The sequence below is a fragment of the Dromaius novaehollandiae genome, chromosome 1 (genome assembly GCF_036370855.1).
Source record: "Dromaius novaehollandiae isolate bDroNov1 chromosome 1, bDroNov1.hap1, whole genome shotgun sequence".
NCBI lineage: Eukaryota > Metazoa > Chordata > Aves > Casuariiformes > Dromaiidae > Dromaius > Dromaius novaehollandiae.
Window position 1 is genome coordinate 122,145,507 of NC_088098.1, and position 15,833 is coordinate 122,161,339.

Genomic DNA, 15,833 nt, shown 5'->3' on the forward strand with positions numbered 1-15,833 from the left:
CAGCTCAGGGCTCACTCTGGGGCATGCTATCAGATTTATACAGGAGGCTCTCCAACAGTTTGCACTGCCAGGCAAGCGCAGAAACTCACATGTAGTTCCTGACGGAGTCGGGCAGGATGACGACACAGCGCTGCCCTTCCTTCAGGTCCCTGGCGGCCCTCACAGCCACAGACATGGCGCTGCCTGAGCTGCCACCTGGCCGGGTGCGAGGAGACAGAGACAGATGTCAGAAGTCCCCAGGGTGCCTGGTCACAGCCCCATGTGGACCCCACTCTGCCCTCACCCATGGGACGGAGGTGCTGGGGCCGAGCTGCAGCAGAAGTAATGCTTTTGTAGACCAGGGCAGCCCAAAACACTGGGACCAGGAGGCAAAGTGAGTCAGGAATCTTGTATGGTTCTCCAAAAGAGACTGGGTAGTGACTGAAGGGGCACCTCCATGTGGTGGCTCTTGACAGCAGGCTCATGAGGTGATTAGAAAATTCACCTTATGACTGGCACTCTTCTGGTGGTATTGCAGGCAGGCCAAGGACTGAAAGGAGTGGTTATGGGCACATTCGTACTGCTGCTGCCCATGCCACACCCTTTCTTTGGGTAAGGAGGTCAAATCTAGAGCTTCTGGGATGACATATTCTACAATCAAAGATTCACTTTAAATAAACCATAAAGGTTGAAAAAATATATAAACATTACATTCATGCTTGGAATACCAGACCAATGCAATGGGAAAGCTTAAAGTGTCTCTGCGTCTGTGTGTGTGCATGTGGTTTGCTGCACGTAGTGACAGCAGGTCCTGGCTTTACAGAGGCAATTCTTCCACTGATAGTTCGAGCACTGAAAGTCAAACACATTCCACTACCTGTGTGCCAGTGACAGACTGCATTCTAGGCAGCACGTATTTTACAGCAGGTTAAGTAGTATTGTGTCACATTTTTCAAACAAATGAGGAAAGTGCCCGAAAAATGCAGTTCTGGGAACATGAAGCTATTCACAAATTATAGTTAGTTCAGCAAGTAGTTTCCATTGAAACATGGTGACTTTGTGAGTATGTAAAACGTTGGAACATATATCTAATGTTTTCATCTTGAACCACATTTCATCTAGACTTTCTATTTCAAAATAGTGCTTGTTCTGGATCAGAACTGATTGATTTTTTAAAGAAAAAGTGTTGGAGAAGGAATAGATTAAATATTTGGAAAGTAAAACAGATTTCACTTTGGGTCAAGTATGTTCTAGCAAGAGTAGAAAAGAAGTGTAGAAAAGTTTAGCTAATTACCTATGACTGAAATCTCTTATAGTTTAATCAATTGTGGGCTGTCATTTTAAAGTCTAAGATCGTTGTGTAACAGGTAAGAAGGGTGGAAGTGTACCCATCAAGATGCCCTTCACCTTTCATGCATATAGGAAGACAACTAGATATTGGTATTTAGGTATGTACCAAGCCAGGGCTTTCAGGTTAGCACTTTAATTTAAATATTTCAAACAGCATTTAAGCATTTCATTACAAACACCCTGATCTTTTTTCAAAATTTTCTGTATGTGAGTTATGAGGAATTTTATCAGCCATAGCTACAAGCCTATGTATTGTCTGGTACTGGGCACAAACCTACTGCTACCTGCTTAGAGGGAGGAAAGGCTGAAAAATGCTGATGCTGTGTAGAGGTTCTTAAGGCAGTACAGGCAGGGTACGTCTGAAGGCACCTGTTCATTTTGCAAAGCCATTGGGATCACTGACAGCTCCTTGGCACACAGAGAAATACACAGCAAGAACATCTTACACTTAGTTTACTTTCAATCTTTTCTGGTTCAATCCTGGCACTTCTAGTGCGGCAACAGTTCAAAGACAGAAAATACAGCCTCACAGAATTGTTAGTGGAGCAACAGTTTTAGTCCACCTGTCCTGTCCTGAATCGCATTAATCCTATTCCTCAGACCATGTAACACTACACCAAAATAGAATTAGGCCCAGAAGATCCAGTTCCATGTGCAAAAATGTTAAAGTAAGAAGAGAATTGTTGCTTCTATTATTATTATTACCAGTGAGTCAGATCCCAGACCACTGACTCACTGCAGCATCCCTGAAATCTACAGTGACCTACACATTAGCTCTGGATTCAGCCCTGTTAATCTAGCAAACACCAAATGCAATGAGCATCTGCCATTAAACTGCCCCTCTCCCAAAACAATTAAAGAGTGAGATTCAGAAAGCTTATTAAGAGAAGCAGCTCTTGTCACTGATGCTTACCACACAATAATCCCTCCTCTCTAAGCAGCCTGCGAGACATGAGGAACGAGTCTTTGTCATTGCATTTGTACCACTGATCAACCACCTGAAGAGAAAGCAAAGAGGACAGTCGATTGCTGGAGGTGTTATTTCAGGTTGTGCCTATCCTCTGATACATGCTGAAGTGCTGATGCCTCCAACGTCTAGCAGCTTTAAACTGTTTTCCATACTGATTGAAAACAAACGCATTTGTCAAGGCGTCCTAAGTCTGGAAGATATGTTGCAAGCACCCGCTCTAACCATTGCAGCCAGCACCCTTTCCTCAGAGAATCTGGGATACCCGACAGGTGCAGATTTGGGATGTGGAAGAGGGAATGGTGTTCATGCTAGTTTGGGCTAGGTTAGGTTAGTGCTCAAGATTTTGCCAGGCAAAAGCTATAATCAGATCCAGCAATGAAAAGAGTTTGAGGATGATCACAGGTCAAAGCTGTAAAGCCATATACAAAGAGCAGAGATGTAATTAACACAACACCTGAAAATATAAAGAATCTGGGATCTGAGGCTGTGTGGTTTCTAAGAGTAAGGCTCAGGGAAAACATACAGCTTGAGTTATGGCTTTAAAGCACCAGGGCTGGTGGTAATTGATATAGAAAGAAGAAACTTGACAAGAAGCTGTTCTGGATTCATGGTCTGTTGTCTTACATTGTTTGAATCTTGTCTTTCAGCTCATAAATGGTGCAAGGTTTCTGCTTGGTGCACGCAGTGATGGACAGTGAAGCCTCAGGAAACACCAGTGTGTTGAATGGCAGCCTCAATATCGACTGCTTCTGCAGACTTACGGTAAAAGAGACATGCTCTGAATATTGGAAGATCAATACTGAGCTGAGAAGTCTGATACTCTGGCTCATTCCTTGTCTGCCTCTATATTTGGGTTCTCCTTGTAGGTCAGTTATGACCAGATTTACTCAGAGAGATGCTGGGGTCCCAGTCCCCACATGACAGCTTGTTCTGCACTGGAAATGCACAAGTAGCCTTAGAGCAGGGCTGGGGAAGGTACCAAATCTGGCTACTTCTGAACTTAGGAGTAGTTTGGATATAAAGCCAAAGATCAGACAGAGGCCTCTTCTCATCACACAGCTACTTACTGATCTGTCAAGGACAGTAGGGATAAAGTCATGTCCGATACCCTCCACCTCTATGGTTGTGGTGTTTGTCCTGTTCAGCTCACTGGGCAGAGCGACAATGGAGCCATCAGGATCTACGCCAATGATCTTTGATGGAAGGAAGTTTTGTTAATCACAGAGGGAGTTCAAATATAATCAAACACACACCTCAAAGGAAAAATTACCTATGCTCTTATCAGCAGCATTTGTCAGCAACATTCTTCTTCCCATGATATTCATTAATACTGCTATCCATTGGCAGCATGGAAAGCTTCCAGGATAAAGAAATACTGTTTCTCACTGGCTTTACAAATAGATCCTAAGTGGTGTTCAGCTGCTGCAGAAGAGACCGTGGTGGCTTAAAATGTTATCACCCTATTTGCCATCACCCCTTTGGCAGAGTCTGCTACTTTGAAAGCTCAGCCCTTAAAAGAGAGGGTGTGATTGGTGCTTGTGCTTCAAGACAGACTGGAGGCTTGAAGGTTACTGCCTCTCCAGCATAGCCAGCATGTGACTGACTCTGCTTCACCAGAGGCAAAGTCAGATGGTGTGGATCCAGCCACTGGTGGACTTAGGTATGAGCTAACCTAGCTGACTGCCTCAGCTCTTAGAGCAATAGTGCTGGGCCAACCACTTTTGCACAAGAAATCTGAGTGCGTCCTGTAAAGTGCAGGGCACAGGGGAGGGCAGAGATTAGTAACAGCACTAGGGTGCCTTTTACTTCTAAGGCACTTGAGTCATCTGGCTCAAGCTGAGCATAGCACCAAGTTGTTTCCAAGAAAAGCCAAGATCACTGTGAAAAAACAAATTGGCAGAGACAACAACTGCTAGCTCAGCCCTGCCGCACATGAGCTGTGGGGTTAGCTCTGTTCAAGGACACAGGCAGGAAAACCCAGGGTAGCCACCATTCCCGCTGGGCAGTCCTGCCTCCCAGCTTACTTTGCACTCTGGGCACTTCTCCTTCAGCTTCCTGGCAACACCAGTGACAGTGCCTCCTGTGCCAGATCCCATCACCACCATGTGGACTTTGCCTGGAGGTTGGAGAAGAGAGAGGCCTGAAGAGATTGAGCGTGACCTCCAGCACTGCCCTGCCATAGCAGACAGTCTCCCTTTCATTAGGGTCCTGCACAGATGTAAACCCTGTGCGCAGAAAGGACAAGCAGAATTCTTGGCAGTGGCAAAAGCACAGTCCTGCTGAGAGGCACAGATGAGCTTGCAGGATCTGGACACAGCTGATCCTGCCTCAGCACAGGGGGCTGAAAGTGACCTCCATATCTCCCACTTCCATGATTTCTGCATGTTTGGCACCTATTGGCTTAAGGGGGAGGGAGGATCACCACACTTCCAGCCCTTCCAAACCATACCACATTGAGGCAGTGCACATACGTGAATAAAAACACACTCTAGTAACAGGCACACCTTTCAGCTAGTGTTAGCATCCAAAGAAGAGAGATGGTTCTCTCAGCTCTGCCCTGACACCAGTGTCTGTCAGGAGTAGCCCTACTGACATCAGTGAAATTATACTGGTGTAGGAATGGTAGAAGCAGAATCTGTTAGGCCTTCAGAGCCTTGTGTTGTAACTGCAGTGGGAAAATGGGACTTGCAATTCACTACTGGCTGCTGATAAGAGCAGATCTGCACACTGTGGTAGAGGGAAGTCTGGAACTCTCTTGTTCATGTTGCTACCCAAATGTTGTTGTACTGTTATCGCAACTGCTCTCCAGTTAAAACCCTTGAGCCCTGTTTATGTTTTGCAGTGCTCCCAGTACTGGCAATAAATTTTACTTCTATCTGCAGAGACACAGACTGAGGTAGTCCTTCCCTGCCCCTCCCACCTCCCCCCCATCCCATCACATGTTGTTAGTCTGTTAAGTTTCAATCCATTTTAATTTGCTAATGACTGTGCTGGATCAGATGAAGCCTGCCACTGCCCTGGTGGAGTTATGTTCCTCAGTGAGGCCTCTTGAGCCATCTTGTGCTCTCATCTGACAGATCTCAGAGATGTTGCAACAGCCGAGAGATGGGCTCTTTCTCCTTCAGTACAAATAGCCTAATTTTGTTAAGCCTCTGGTCTCCTCCCTCAGGCTTTTTCAAATTGGAGGCCATAATAGGGAAGTCCTGCAGGCTTAGGTGGATCTGGAGCAGATTATGTGAAGTTGCTACACTCTGCGTTTCAGTATTATCAAGGGTGCCTTCACTTACAGAGGCCCTTTTGGGCGTTTCTAGACGTTCAGATCAATAAACAATGTAAAATAAGCCTCTCACAGAGAGTTACAGCATCCTCAGTACATAGAAACAACAGCATAAATGGTACCTTCACACTGCTCCAGGATCTCTTCAGCTGTGGTGTCGTAGTGAGCCAGGGGGTTGCTTGGATTTCGGTACTGTTTATTTCAACAGAGAGTAGCTAAGTTACAGTGTAAAGCGTAGGTCAAATACCAAACTAGCAATAGCTCCTGACCAGCTTTACCCAAAGCATGCAACTTCCCCCCTCCTTTTCCTGGAGATGGCTACACTGTAATCCAACCAGGCCAGGTCAGAGATGTTCCTCCTGGTTGTCACTTTGGGCCAGGTTTCTAAAGACACAGGATATGTCTACACTAGAAGAGTAAATGTGCCCAGGAACACTCCCTCTCTGGCACTTGGTGACTATTTGGCTTGGAGATGGTGTGGCTGTCTCATATTCAGCATTGCCACATTTTGTGAGATCTGGTGATTTTATTAAAGCTCTAGCTGCAAGAGGCAAGCAAGCCCCCAAACATCTCAGCTATTTCTTAGAATGAAACATTTTTAAACTTCTCTGTTGCCTAGAAAAACTTGAAAATGCAGCCACACAATGCTTCTAAAAAGCTCAAAAAATCAAACAACTTCCCCATATGTCAAATTTTTAAACTTTTTAAAAGTATCACATACATAATTTTGAGATCTGACTTGTAATTCAGGGGCATTTGTGGTTGGCAGTGCAGCAAGTTAGTGTCTTGGAAATGTCAGCCAAAGCAGTGGTCCTACATTTAGAGAGGGAGTCACTGCAAGGGTGCACAGGTACAACACAGAAATGTGTGCAGTCTCATGTTTAAACCTGTAGCCCAGGCTGCTTCTGAAAAGTGTATTCAGATGCTGAGCTTGCTTTTTGTTAGTAGGAAGAAAATCTATTCCTTACCTAAATTTTCTGCACTATTGGGGTTCCCTGCTCACTACAGGGATTCCTCCCTGTGGCAGGGTCAGATCAGAGGGAGAAGTGACCTCCTGTGCAGGATCTAGTACTGTGGGAACTGCTGGCGGGAATCATCAGTGTTTGCCTTTTACAGCATGAGGCTTATTTTGAGGCAGAATTGAGGCTGTTAGTCAGGCATAAAAAGTGATTCTCAGGTCGACGTTAATATCCAAAACAATCTAAGAAGTCTTTTAAATATGCAAGAAAACCCAACCTCCTCTACCACCAAGCTGTGGCAGAAGTGCTACAGATGACCCTTATTTTGTTTCTGCCACCCTGTGTGTTAGGGAGGAGCAGTTAAATTGTGTGCACCATAAAATGGTGATTGCACACTGATGAAATCTGCCTTAGCTGCTGGTTTGGACAAAGCCCCAAACTCAGGCAGACTTGGAGTGTACTGTATGAACCAGGTTTGGAAAGAGAGTCCGTGGAGGAACTGCCTTTACCTGGTCCAGGATGTGAGAGTTTGGGATTTCATTTTTCAGCTTCCAGGCAACACGAATGTTAGACTCGGGGGCATCAAAGCGGGTGCATGGGGTCCTCACAATTTCAACACCCAGCGCCTTCAGAATATCGACCTTTTAGAGGGAAGAAAGTAGATGTAATGCAACTGATCCCATGTAGTGTCAGTAATCTGAACCTATGTGCTCACTGTGGTGTCAGATGCCAGAGAAGCTTTGCATGCAGGAGATACTTAACATTTAGAGTAACAATGTCTGACTCTCAGTTACACTATCTTTGACATCCTTCTGGCAGCCTGGGGCCTCCTGCTGGGAGCTGGCACATGGATTGAAGCCTTGCCCTGTGCCCAGTTCTACTATGGGGTCAGGCTAGGGACACAGCAGAGGTAGGTAACACTGGGCTGCTCCTTGCTCCCTGGGGAAGGGGACAGAGGGAGTTGGATGCAGGGAATACCATCTGGGGGCAGCTTTCATATGTTCTGTGGACCGAGCCCCTGAGCACAAAGAGGATGCTTTAAACCAATTTTTTGCCCCAGGTCTCTTCTCTCCCCTGCCCAAGCACGGGGAAGGAGTAACTACAAATCAATCCTAGGGCATTAATCCACTGAGAGATGTGGTTGCCTGAGGAGTGGGAGTGTCAAAAAAGGATGGGTGATTGTCAGCTCCTGCGAGAGAAACCTATGGCAGCTGGGGGAGGAGATGGCATCTGATCCAAACTCAGCGTAAGTGAGATTTAGATTGAAATGGAGGTGGAACTTTGGAGAAAGGCTCAGTTTTGAGCCAAGTCAGGGTCCAGGTTTGGCTTCGTTGGCATGAATCCAGCTGGCTGGTTTGTGAGACTTTTGGCTCCCCAAGACTGTGGGAGATTTCTGCCATCTCCAGGACAGAAATTCCACCTAGTCATCAGCTCTCGCGCAAGTGACTTGATTTCCACCATCTCAGAAAACAGCTCAGAAAACTCTAAATGTCTTCAGGTTAAAGAAAACCCTAGAAATACAGAGAGATCAAGTGACTTGCCAAATGTCACACAGGAAGTTAGCAGGACTGGCAGCAGAGCCCAGGCACTCTGCATATCTCTCCTTGACTCCTTTCAGCCCTCACTCTTGCAGACAGCAGATTGCTCCATTTCTCTGCAGAAATGCACCATATTTGGCTAACACATGACCCCAGCTGCGTCACTGACACTAGATAATCAGTCAGATCATCACAGTATGCTTTTTTTGTCAAGAGGAAATCTTCTGAATAGCTACAAAGATATGTCAGTACTTGCAGTGAGGCTTTATTACCCTTTAAAGGAGAAGACACTAGTTCTTGAAAGAGAGACAGAGACAAACAGGGAGGGAGATGTTCCTAAGCTGCAGGGTAATACCATACAGAGCTCTGACCTTTTCCATGCTCATTTTCTCCGGCAAGACAACGATGCAGCGGTAACCTTTCACTGCAGCTACCAGTGCCAGACCGATTCCTAGGTAGGGGGGGGAGGAAAGGGAATTGATTGATAACAGCATTTGGCAAGGCCGACTGACATTCATGTTCCCTCATGCTTCCTATGGTCCTCTCTCTTACCAGCAAACATAACCTACAAATTTTTGCTGACAAGCTACATGTGAGGGCATCCTCTCTGACTCTTGCAGGATGTGCTCTGAAAGCCAGGGAGTGTGGGAGGATGCTTAATGTGTGAGCTGATAATAATACTCTGATCCCTAGAGAACAGAGAGTGAGTGGTCTGTTAGCATGGCATAAAGTGAATGGCAAGGCTGGGGAATGTTTTCCTTCCCGTATCAAAGCTCAGGCCTCTTCCTTTGCCTGCCATGCTAAGTTTTTTTAAAGCATAGGAGAGATGTGATTTCACTTCAGGAGTACTTCCCCCTCCCCCTCAAACGCTCTCAGTTATATGTGTGTTGGGGGGGGGGGGGGGGGAAAGCTGCATCTCTCACCCCGTGGTGTGCAGGCAAAGGGTGTCCGTGCTCTAATTTCACTCTGGATGATGGATGGAGCCAGCTGCTCCCCAGCTAGATAAGGAAAGTGAGGCTGAAGCAGTTCAGGTCCCTGGGAGAGGATGCCCAGGGCTGGGAGTGGTTTTAGGCACTATAGTGCTGCCCTGATTGCCCAGGCCCCAGGCCGGGAGCAAGGCTGGGCAACAGCTTGAGCCACCTTGTGAATATGCATGAAGAGAGGGTTCCTTTGACCCAGTCCCCGGGAGGACAGCAGCGCTTACACTGGGAGATGCTTAAGCGAAATGAAGGCTGGCACGGGGAGACTTGGAACAAATGGGCCAATAAGGAGCAAAATTTATAAAGAAGAGCCCCATTCTGCATTACTAGTGGAAAGGAAAGGGTGTCACCATAGCAGCAGACAGGAGCACAGCAAAGGACGTGGCCTCAGTTCCCTCCAAAGTGTCTTGACATCCACTGTTCTGCCTTTTTCAGGAAAGCTTGTTGTGTACACACACATCCTTGCCTTTTGGGGGGACACTGATACAGGGATCAGGAAAGGGCCATGGAAATTCAGCAAGTGTCCCTGTGTTTTGTGCGGGCTGCAAACTGGGGGGAGACTCCTTTGTTCTCCCCCCTTTCTTGTAGCCAACCGTAATCTGGAGCCTGAGCAAGATGACAGCAACAAAGAGGAAAAGAAGATCTTCCAGCCCATTGGGGAAGCCCTCTTTGGGGAACTCTGAATATTCAAGAACTTCTCAGCCAGAAAACACGTGGGCTGTCCCAGCCACTCCAGCTCCCAAGGCTGTTTGTCTTACCGAGAGGTAACCTCACGGGAATGTCTACACAGGACAGGATCCTCAGAGACCCTTCAGGAATTTCAGCAATGAGCCACCTCAGCACCTTGGGCTACCTGAGGCAGCCAGGAGGGAGGGGAGTTGAGGTGAGGACATAGCCAGAGTCATGGGGCCTGTAGCTAACCTTATTGCTGCTTGTTGCCCAAGGATCAACGCTCACAGATCTGTCACTTCGCGCTGGGCAAGGGGGTAAAGGTGTTTCAAAGATCTTTCCTCAGATGTTTCCACAAATTGTCCAGTGGAAAGAAAACTGCATTGCCCAGGAGAGGTTTAGTCAGTCCAGTATTTTCGCTTAATGGTGTAGCAGGAAGTGCAAGAACTCCATTAATCTCTGTACTGCCCCTCCTGTGTGACCCCTCAGAAATACCAGCTCTACCTTCAGTCTGCCTGGTACCCAGACACTTGTCACACATATGCTTCCCACCTGTGTTTCCTGATGTGGGTTCAATCAGTGTGTCTCCAGGCTTTATAATTCCGGCTCTTTCTGCATCTTCCACCATCCTCAGGCTGACACGATCCTTCACACTGCCCCCAGCGTTGAAGAACTCACATTTTGCCACTACAGTTCAAAGGTGAGTCTCTGTCAGGGATAAGCTATAACCACAAGTGCCAAGCATCCCTCAGCCACCAGCCCCCTGCTACCCCCAGCCCTCACTGTGATCGTTTTGTGACACTTATTCCTCCCCTGTAGGATGACCCTTTGCTCAGAGAAACACATCCACCCTTTGCTTACAGGGCATCGCAGCTTGTCACGGGATTACCTGTCAACATACTTGCCCATATTGCATCTTTCATCCAGGTTTCATCTACCGGTACCCTGAAGGCAGCGGGTAGGCCTCATAAGTCCAAAATAAATGTAAAATCATCTGGACAGACGATGTGAGGGTGACACACTGGTAGGTTACACCCTGCTGCCCTACTTCAAGGGCACTTCTTTGAGCAGGGCATTGTCAGGGTTCACAGCAAGGTTTCATGGCCTTTCCTGGGCCATGGCAGGCTCTGGGTTATTAATAGGTATCTTAAAAGGTGGCCTTCTCTAGGGATGCTCTGTACTTCTGAATGGGGTGCCATGGAAAACAGATGAGCAATAGAAAGTACACTTTCAACTGATAGCCAGAACCATACTTTCTAAGCTCAACTGCCAAAACCAAAGTAACAGAGACTTTCCAAGGTGCACTCAAATTGCAAGGCAGAAGTGTATTTCTAATCAGTCCCTTCACACTGTTAATGCTTTGGATAGGATTATTCTCACTTAGTTTTTGATGTCTGTATCTGAAATGGTCACATTGGGCTCTGTTTTAGAGACAACAGGGAGAAATGAGTACTTTTAGGATGCAATTCACTTCATCCTTGCAGAGGCATCTCCTTCAGGTTGAGCTTAATCAACCAGATACGTGAGCAGCCAAAGCGATGGGAAGAAAATCTTGTAATTAGCATTACATTTTATAAGGCAAACTGCAAAAAATCCAGCTGCACAGACTTCCCCAAAGGCACAGAAATTACAAGGTGATCGTGGCTAATTTTAACTGCTTCCTTAATGTTGCTGAATACTGCAAGCATTCGTGTCTTTGCTGTGCAACAGGCTTTGTGCTGACTGACAGTTTATATAGAAAGGAACTTATGGCTCCTTTGTGAAAGTCCTCTTCTCCTTCCTTTTCTGCACCAGGGGAGGGAGACACCATCCCAGTAAACAAGGGCTTGGACTCACTCCCTGGCTTGTTCATTGCTGCTTCGACCAAATCCTTCTCTGCCTGGCAGGCACTTGTCTTGGCAAGACATCCTCCAAGGAAAAGACTTTCTTTACAGGTGAGTTGGGAACTGCAGACCTATCCTCTACCTCCTCACACCCTGGCTTCACAGCCAACTGTCCTCTAAAGTTTTATTCCAGAAAGAGACAGGCAGTGAAACGTGGCAGTCTCTGAGGTTACAGGTTTAGGGGCCTGCCTGGGCACCTAAAAGGGATCTGGTCAAAGAGCATAGCATGTTTCATGCGGATTTATGTCCAATGGAGACTGGTTACCATGGGGATTCCCTACTGTCAAATAAGACCGTAAGATCCTGCTGTGCTGTTTTACGGAGCGTGAGCACTAATCGAGTCTCTCCTTCCAACCCAGCCACTTGAAACTCATGAACCTTAATGTTTGTCTTCCTGAACGACTTGGCTGAAGTTAATTAATAGGGTTAAAAGTTATAGGAAGGAAGACTGAAAAATCCATATACACAGAGATAGCCTAATTGCATCATCCTTGTATCTGTAAAAGACCAAGCTAAAAACAACCCTTGCATAAGATAACACACCCACTTGGAGACAGCGATATGATAAAATCCCCTCGGGGCAGGGGAAAACGTGGTTCCTGCTGGAAAGACTGGCCCTGCTGCCAGCGCAGTGGCCCACTTTTAGCCTAATGGCCTGGCACACATGCTGCTGATAAACCCAGCTGTTGAAAATTGCTGCTATTTGACTTCAGGCTACTTTTGGGGAGATCCCCAAAGGAAACTGTTGCAGAAAATGAAATCCCAGACAGAGCCCCGGGGGCAGTGTCACAGAGAAAGGGCAGCCCCTGGCCCAGCTCCAGCTAACCTGGCAGAACTGGTGTGGAGAGGTGATGCCAAGGCGGATCAGAGTCCCTCTTGCGCAGTGAGCCTCCCTGCTGCAATCAGCGCTTGGGGGGCCACCTGGCACCAGCATGATGCCCAGGCGCCTGGCCAGACTCCCCTATCTGGCTCTGGTCCTGCACAAGCTCTGTCTGGCAGCCAGGAGCCCTGCTGGTGCTTCTCCACGCAACCCTCGCTGCTCCCTCTGCCTGGGCAGGCTGCAGAAAGGGCCCCACTGTGCCCTTCACTGTGTCCTGGCTACTACATTTCAGGCAGCTTCACCTCCTCTGTCCTAGAGATGCTGTGCATGGGGGGAAATAGGGGGGAGACTCAGACAGTCTTGCCTGCGCATGCCACCTGCTACCCCCAATGCTGCAGCATCGCTGCCCATTGCCACATGGCATGTTGTCTGCTGGCACCCAAATCAGCCCAGCTCCACTTTGAGCTTTCGCAGCCAGGCAACACCAGTGACAAACAAGAAGGTGCCTGAATGAACTCATTTAACGAAGTTTGTAATATCTGGAAAGCAACATAATAGCTAACGTCAAGGACATATGAATAAGTTATGGTGTGAATTTACTGCGCCTCTGTGATAGCTGTCATGTGCCTGCACCTAACCTGTACGGTGCACAAAACATCTCAAGCCTCAGGTAACAGAGTGTATACAGGCAGCTGCTGCAGAGTCAGTGACATGTGCCAAGCTGACACGCCAGCCTAACCCTCAATTGCCTGCACACAGTGCACATAGCCTCAGCAGGCCCCAGTTTTGCTGATCTGGACAAATGAATCAGTGTTTTGAAAAGGAAGCCAGAGCATGTGAAGTTGTTAGCTGGGAGGGAAGACACCTTCATTGTCTTTACCCTGCTGTGCATTACAGTCTGAAACCATCATAAATGACTAGACTGTAGCCTACTAATCAAAAGTAACATGTACAACCTTTGGTCCCCCTCTCAGTCCTTGCTCTCCACAGAATCTCTTGTGAAGTCCTCTCTAATACTGCCCCTCACCCTCTCCTCATGGCCCCAAAAAGCCTGGTGAAAAAAGGGCACTCACAGAGCTCACACTTCAGCCCATAGGACTTCCCAATCTTGTTGACTCGGACCATTGGGGTGCAGCCAATTTTCTTCAGGATGTTGGGCAAGATCTTTGTTTCTTCTGGTCTGGATTAATGGAGAAGAAAAATGAAATACATCAAATCAGAGCACCTGTTACCCAACACAAACCACGATAAAATCTGACTGAGGTTTCAGCACTACTGGTAGGCCACCAGGAGACATCCTGGCTCAAAGGTCCGTTGATGATTAATGGCAACAGGAACTAGTTGTGGTCTTCCATCACCGTTACCATGAGCTATTTATTCTTTTGGATAAAAAATAAGATAGTTAATCTTCAGGGCTATTCTGAAGTGTCTTCTTCAATGAGGCCATATGCCAGATCTATAATGAAGTGAAGTGCAAAGAGCAAACAGGCATCAGAATTTTATGTAGTGGGTGAGAATGCCAGAAGGCCATCCATTATAAAGCCTTCTCCTCTTCCCCTCATCCTAGCCAGCACCAGCTCTGCTTTTCACATTTTCTGCAGTCTGTTTCTTGACTAGCCAGGATCTACTCTCATACTTGCAAGGATTACTCCAAGCCATCAGGGAGACCCAAGCCACTTCAAGGTTCAAAGGAAATTCAATCTCTGACTGACCAGCAAGACCCCTCTCAGCAGGGTCTGCTCACCAGCATCAATCAGTTCCTGGATTTCAGAGCATGAATGGCCATAACCCAGTTTGGATTTCCATGACCTTGAAATGATACTCCCAATGAATCCTGTCTGAGTTTTATTTCCCAGTCCTCTATAGAGTATGAACCTGGCAACTTTTTCAATCAAAAACTAGAGTTGCACTCTGTGTTTGCAAGTCCGTGCCCTTAGTAAAGAAATGAAATATCAGTCTGGATGCTTCCCTTCTCAGATCTACAAAACCCTGCATTAGTGGGCTCTTTGGCACCCATGTTCATCCAGCAAAGATATCTGAGGCAATACAAATCAGCTTCACCTGAGGCAAGTCAGCACATCACTTTTTACTTCAGTGTAACCTTGTTAAGCAGCTGAGGGCTTAGCCCCACTCCTTCAGGCCAAGCTCTTAACTCTGCCATGAAGCAGAGGACTCTGAAGTTTTACACAAATAATTAAATGGAGCTCTTGGATTGAGGAAATTCAGCCTTCTGCTTTCTCTAGTGCCTCTCAGATTCCAGCAAGAGCCAACAAACACGTCACAGCAATTGCAACTGGAATGAAACAGGCTTGTTTGCCCAATACATAGCTGAAAGCATCTTGCCACGCAGATGGGGAACTTATGTCCTTGGACTTTTTAAAAGACAGAGGGAAAAGACTGGTGAGGACTGTGTTTATTGGGGCCACAAACATATTGCCCCTGGTTGATAACCAGCATGTCTCTCTCTGAGTGGAGTGACAAGGCTGCACTCCCTCACTGTTCAGCTCTCCTTTGCACACTTCTCGCTTACTATCATCCTTTGAACCTTGAACCCAAGTTATCCTTGTCTGCTATCGCAGAGAGGCAGATGGCTGTCTGCTTACAGAAAGTCTGTATGGCACAGGGATGACATGCTGTTTACTTAAAGACACATGCACCTTCTTCCAGAGTTTGCAAGTATGACCTAAACACTTCTTGTTTTGCAGGAATACAGGCATAGTGTTTTAGCGTAATTGAAATACAGACTTCAGGTACTTACTGCCAAAAGGAGCCAGTTTTCTTACATGTCAAGCCCAGAAAAGATGGTGTACTATACACATGCGTTTTCACCTCGCTCTCAACAAAAGTGTCACCGCACACTAGTGTGGTAGCAACCTCTACTGAATGCTGATAAATGTGAGTCAATAACACAATAAATGAGCTTCCCCCACAGTCGCAGCCATTTTCTATCTGTATGGTAAGCCCCAGCTCCAAAAGCCACCAAAAGTCTCTGTGATTTCAGTGAGGACAAGAGCTCACCCAAAGCGCAAGGAGACACCAGCTCTTTCAGCCGGAGAGGAACTGCTATCTAGCATTTGAGCTAGAGCCTGATTTTCAAGTCAGTGGCTTGAGTATTACAATACATGTTTTTAGATTGCAGGAGGTCAGCTCAAGAGAAGAAAGCAAGCCCATTTATTCACCTTCAGTCAGTAACTGTGGCAAACAAGACAATACATGCTCTTTGAACCCCAACAAGGCATGAGGTGGCAGTGCAAGGGGCTGTAGGGCTCAGGGGTCTGCAGTGATGGAGCCTGGCAAAGCAGAGGGTATGTGAGACCACAGCCAGTGCTGTCTCACATCCAGGGCAAGCCTTGCCAGGACAGCAAAGGTGGGAATCAGAAACTGGACTAATCTTTTGCATTGTTACCC

General features: G+C 46.9%; 1 protein-coding gene across 2 annotated transcripts in view; it reads right to left on the minus strand.

Moving 5' to 3' along the window:
* LOC112981985 (cystathionine beta-synthase-like) overlaps positions 1-15,833 on the minus strand; it is a 37,851-nt gene that overhangs the window by 7,758 nt on the left and 14,260 nt on the right. For both annotated transcript variants that reach the window (XM_064525620.1, XM_026098035.2), the window contains 9 exons: positions 13,499-13,605; positions 10,275-10,409; positions 8,445-8,524; positions 7,045-7,176; positions 5,699-5,768; positions 4,324-4,415; positions 3,367-3,492; positions 2,243-2,327; positions 90-195 (listed from right to left, as the gene is read on the minus strand). In XM_064525620.1, coding sequence (XP_064381690.1) covers positions 90-195; positions 2,243-2,327; positions 3,367-3,492; positions 4,324-4,415; positions 5,699-5,768; positions 7,045-7,176; positions 8,445-8,524; positions 10,275-10,409; positions 13,499-13,605 — 933 coding nt within the window. The remainder of the gene's footprint in view (positions 1-89; positions 196-2,242; positions 2,328-3,366; positions 3,493-4,323; positions 4,416-5,698; positions 5,769-7,044; positions 7,177-8,444; positions 8,525-10,274; positions 10,410-13,498; positions 13,606-15,833) is intronic.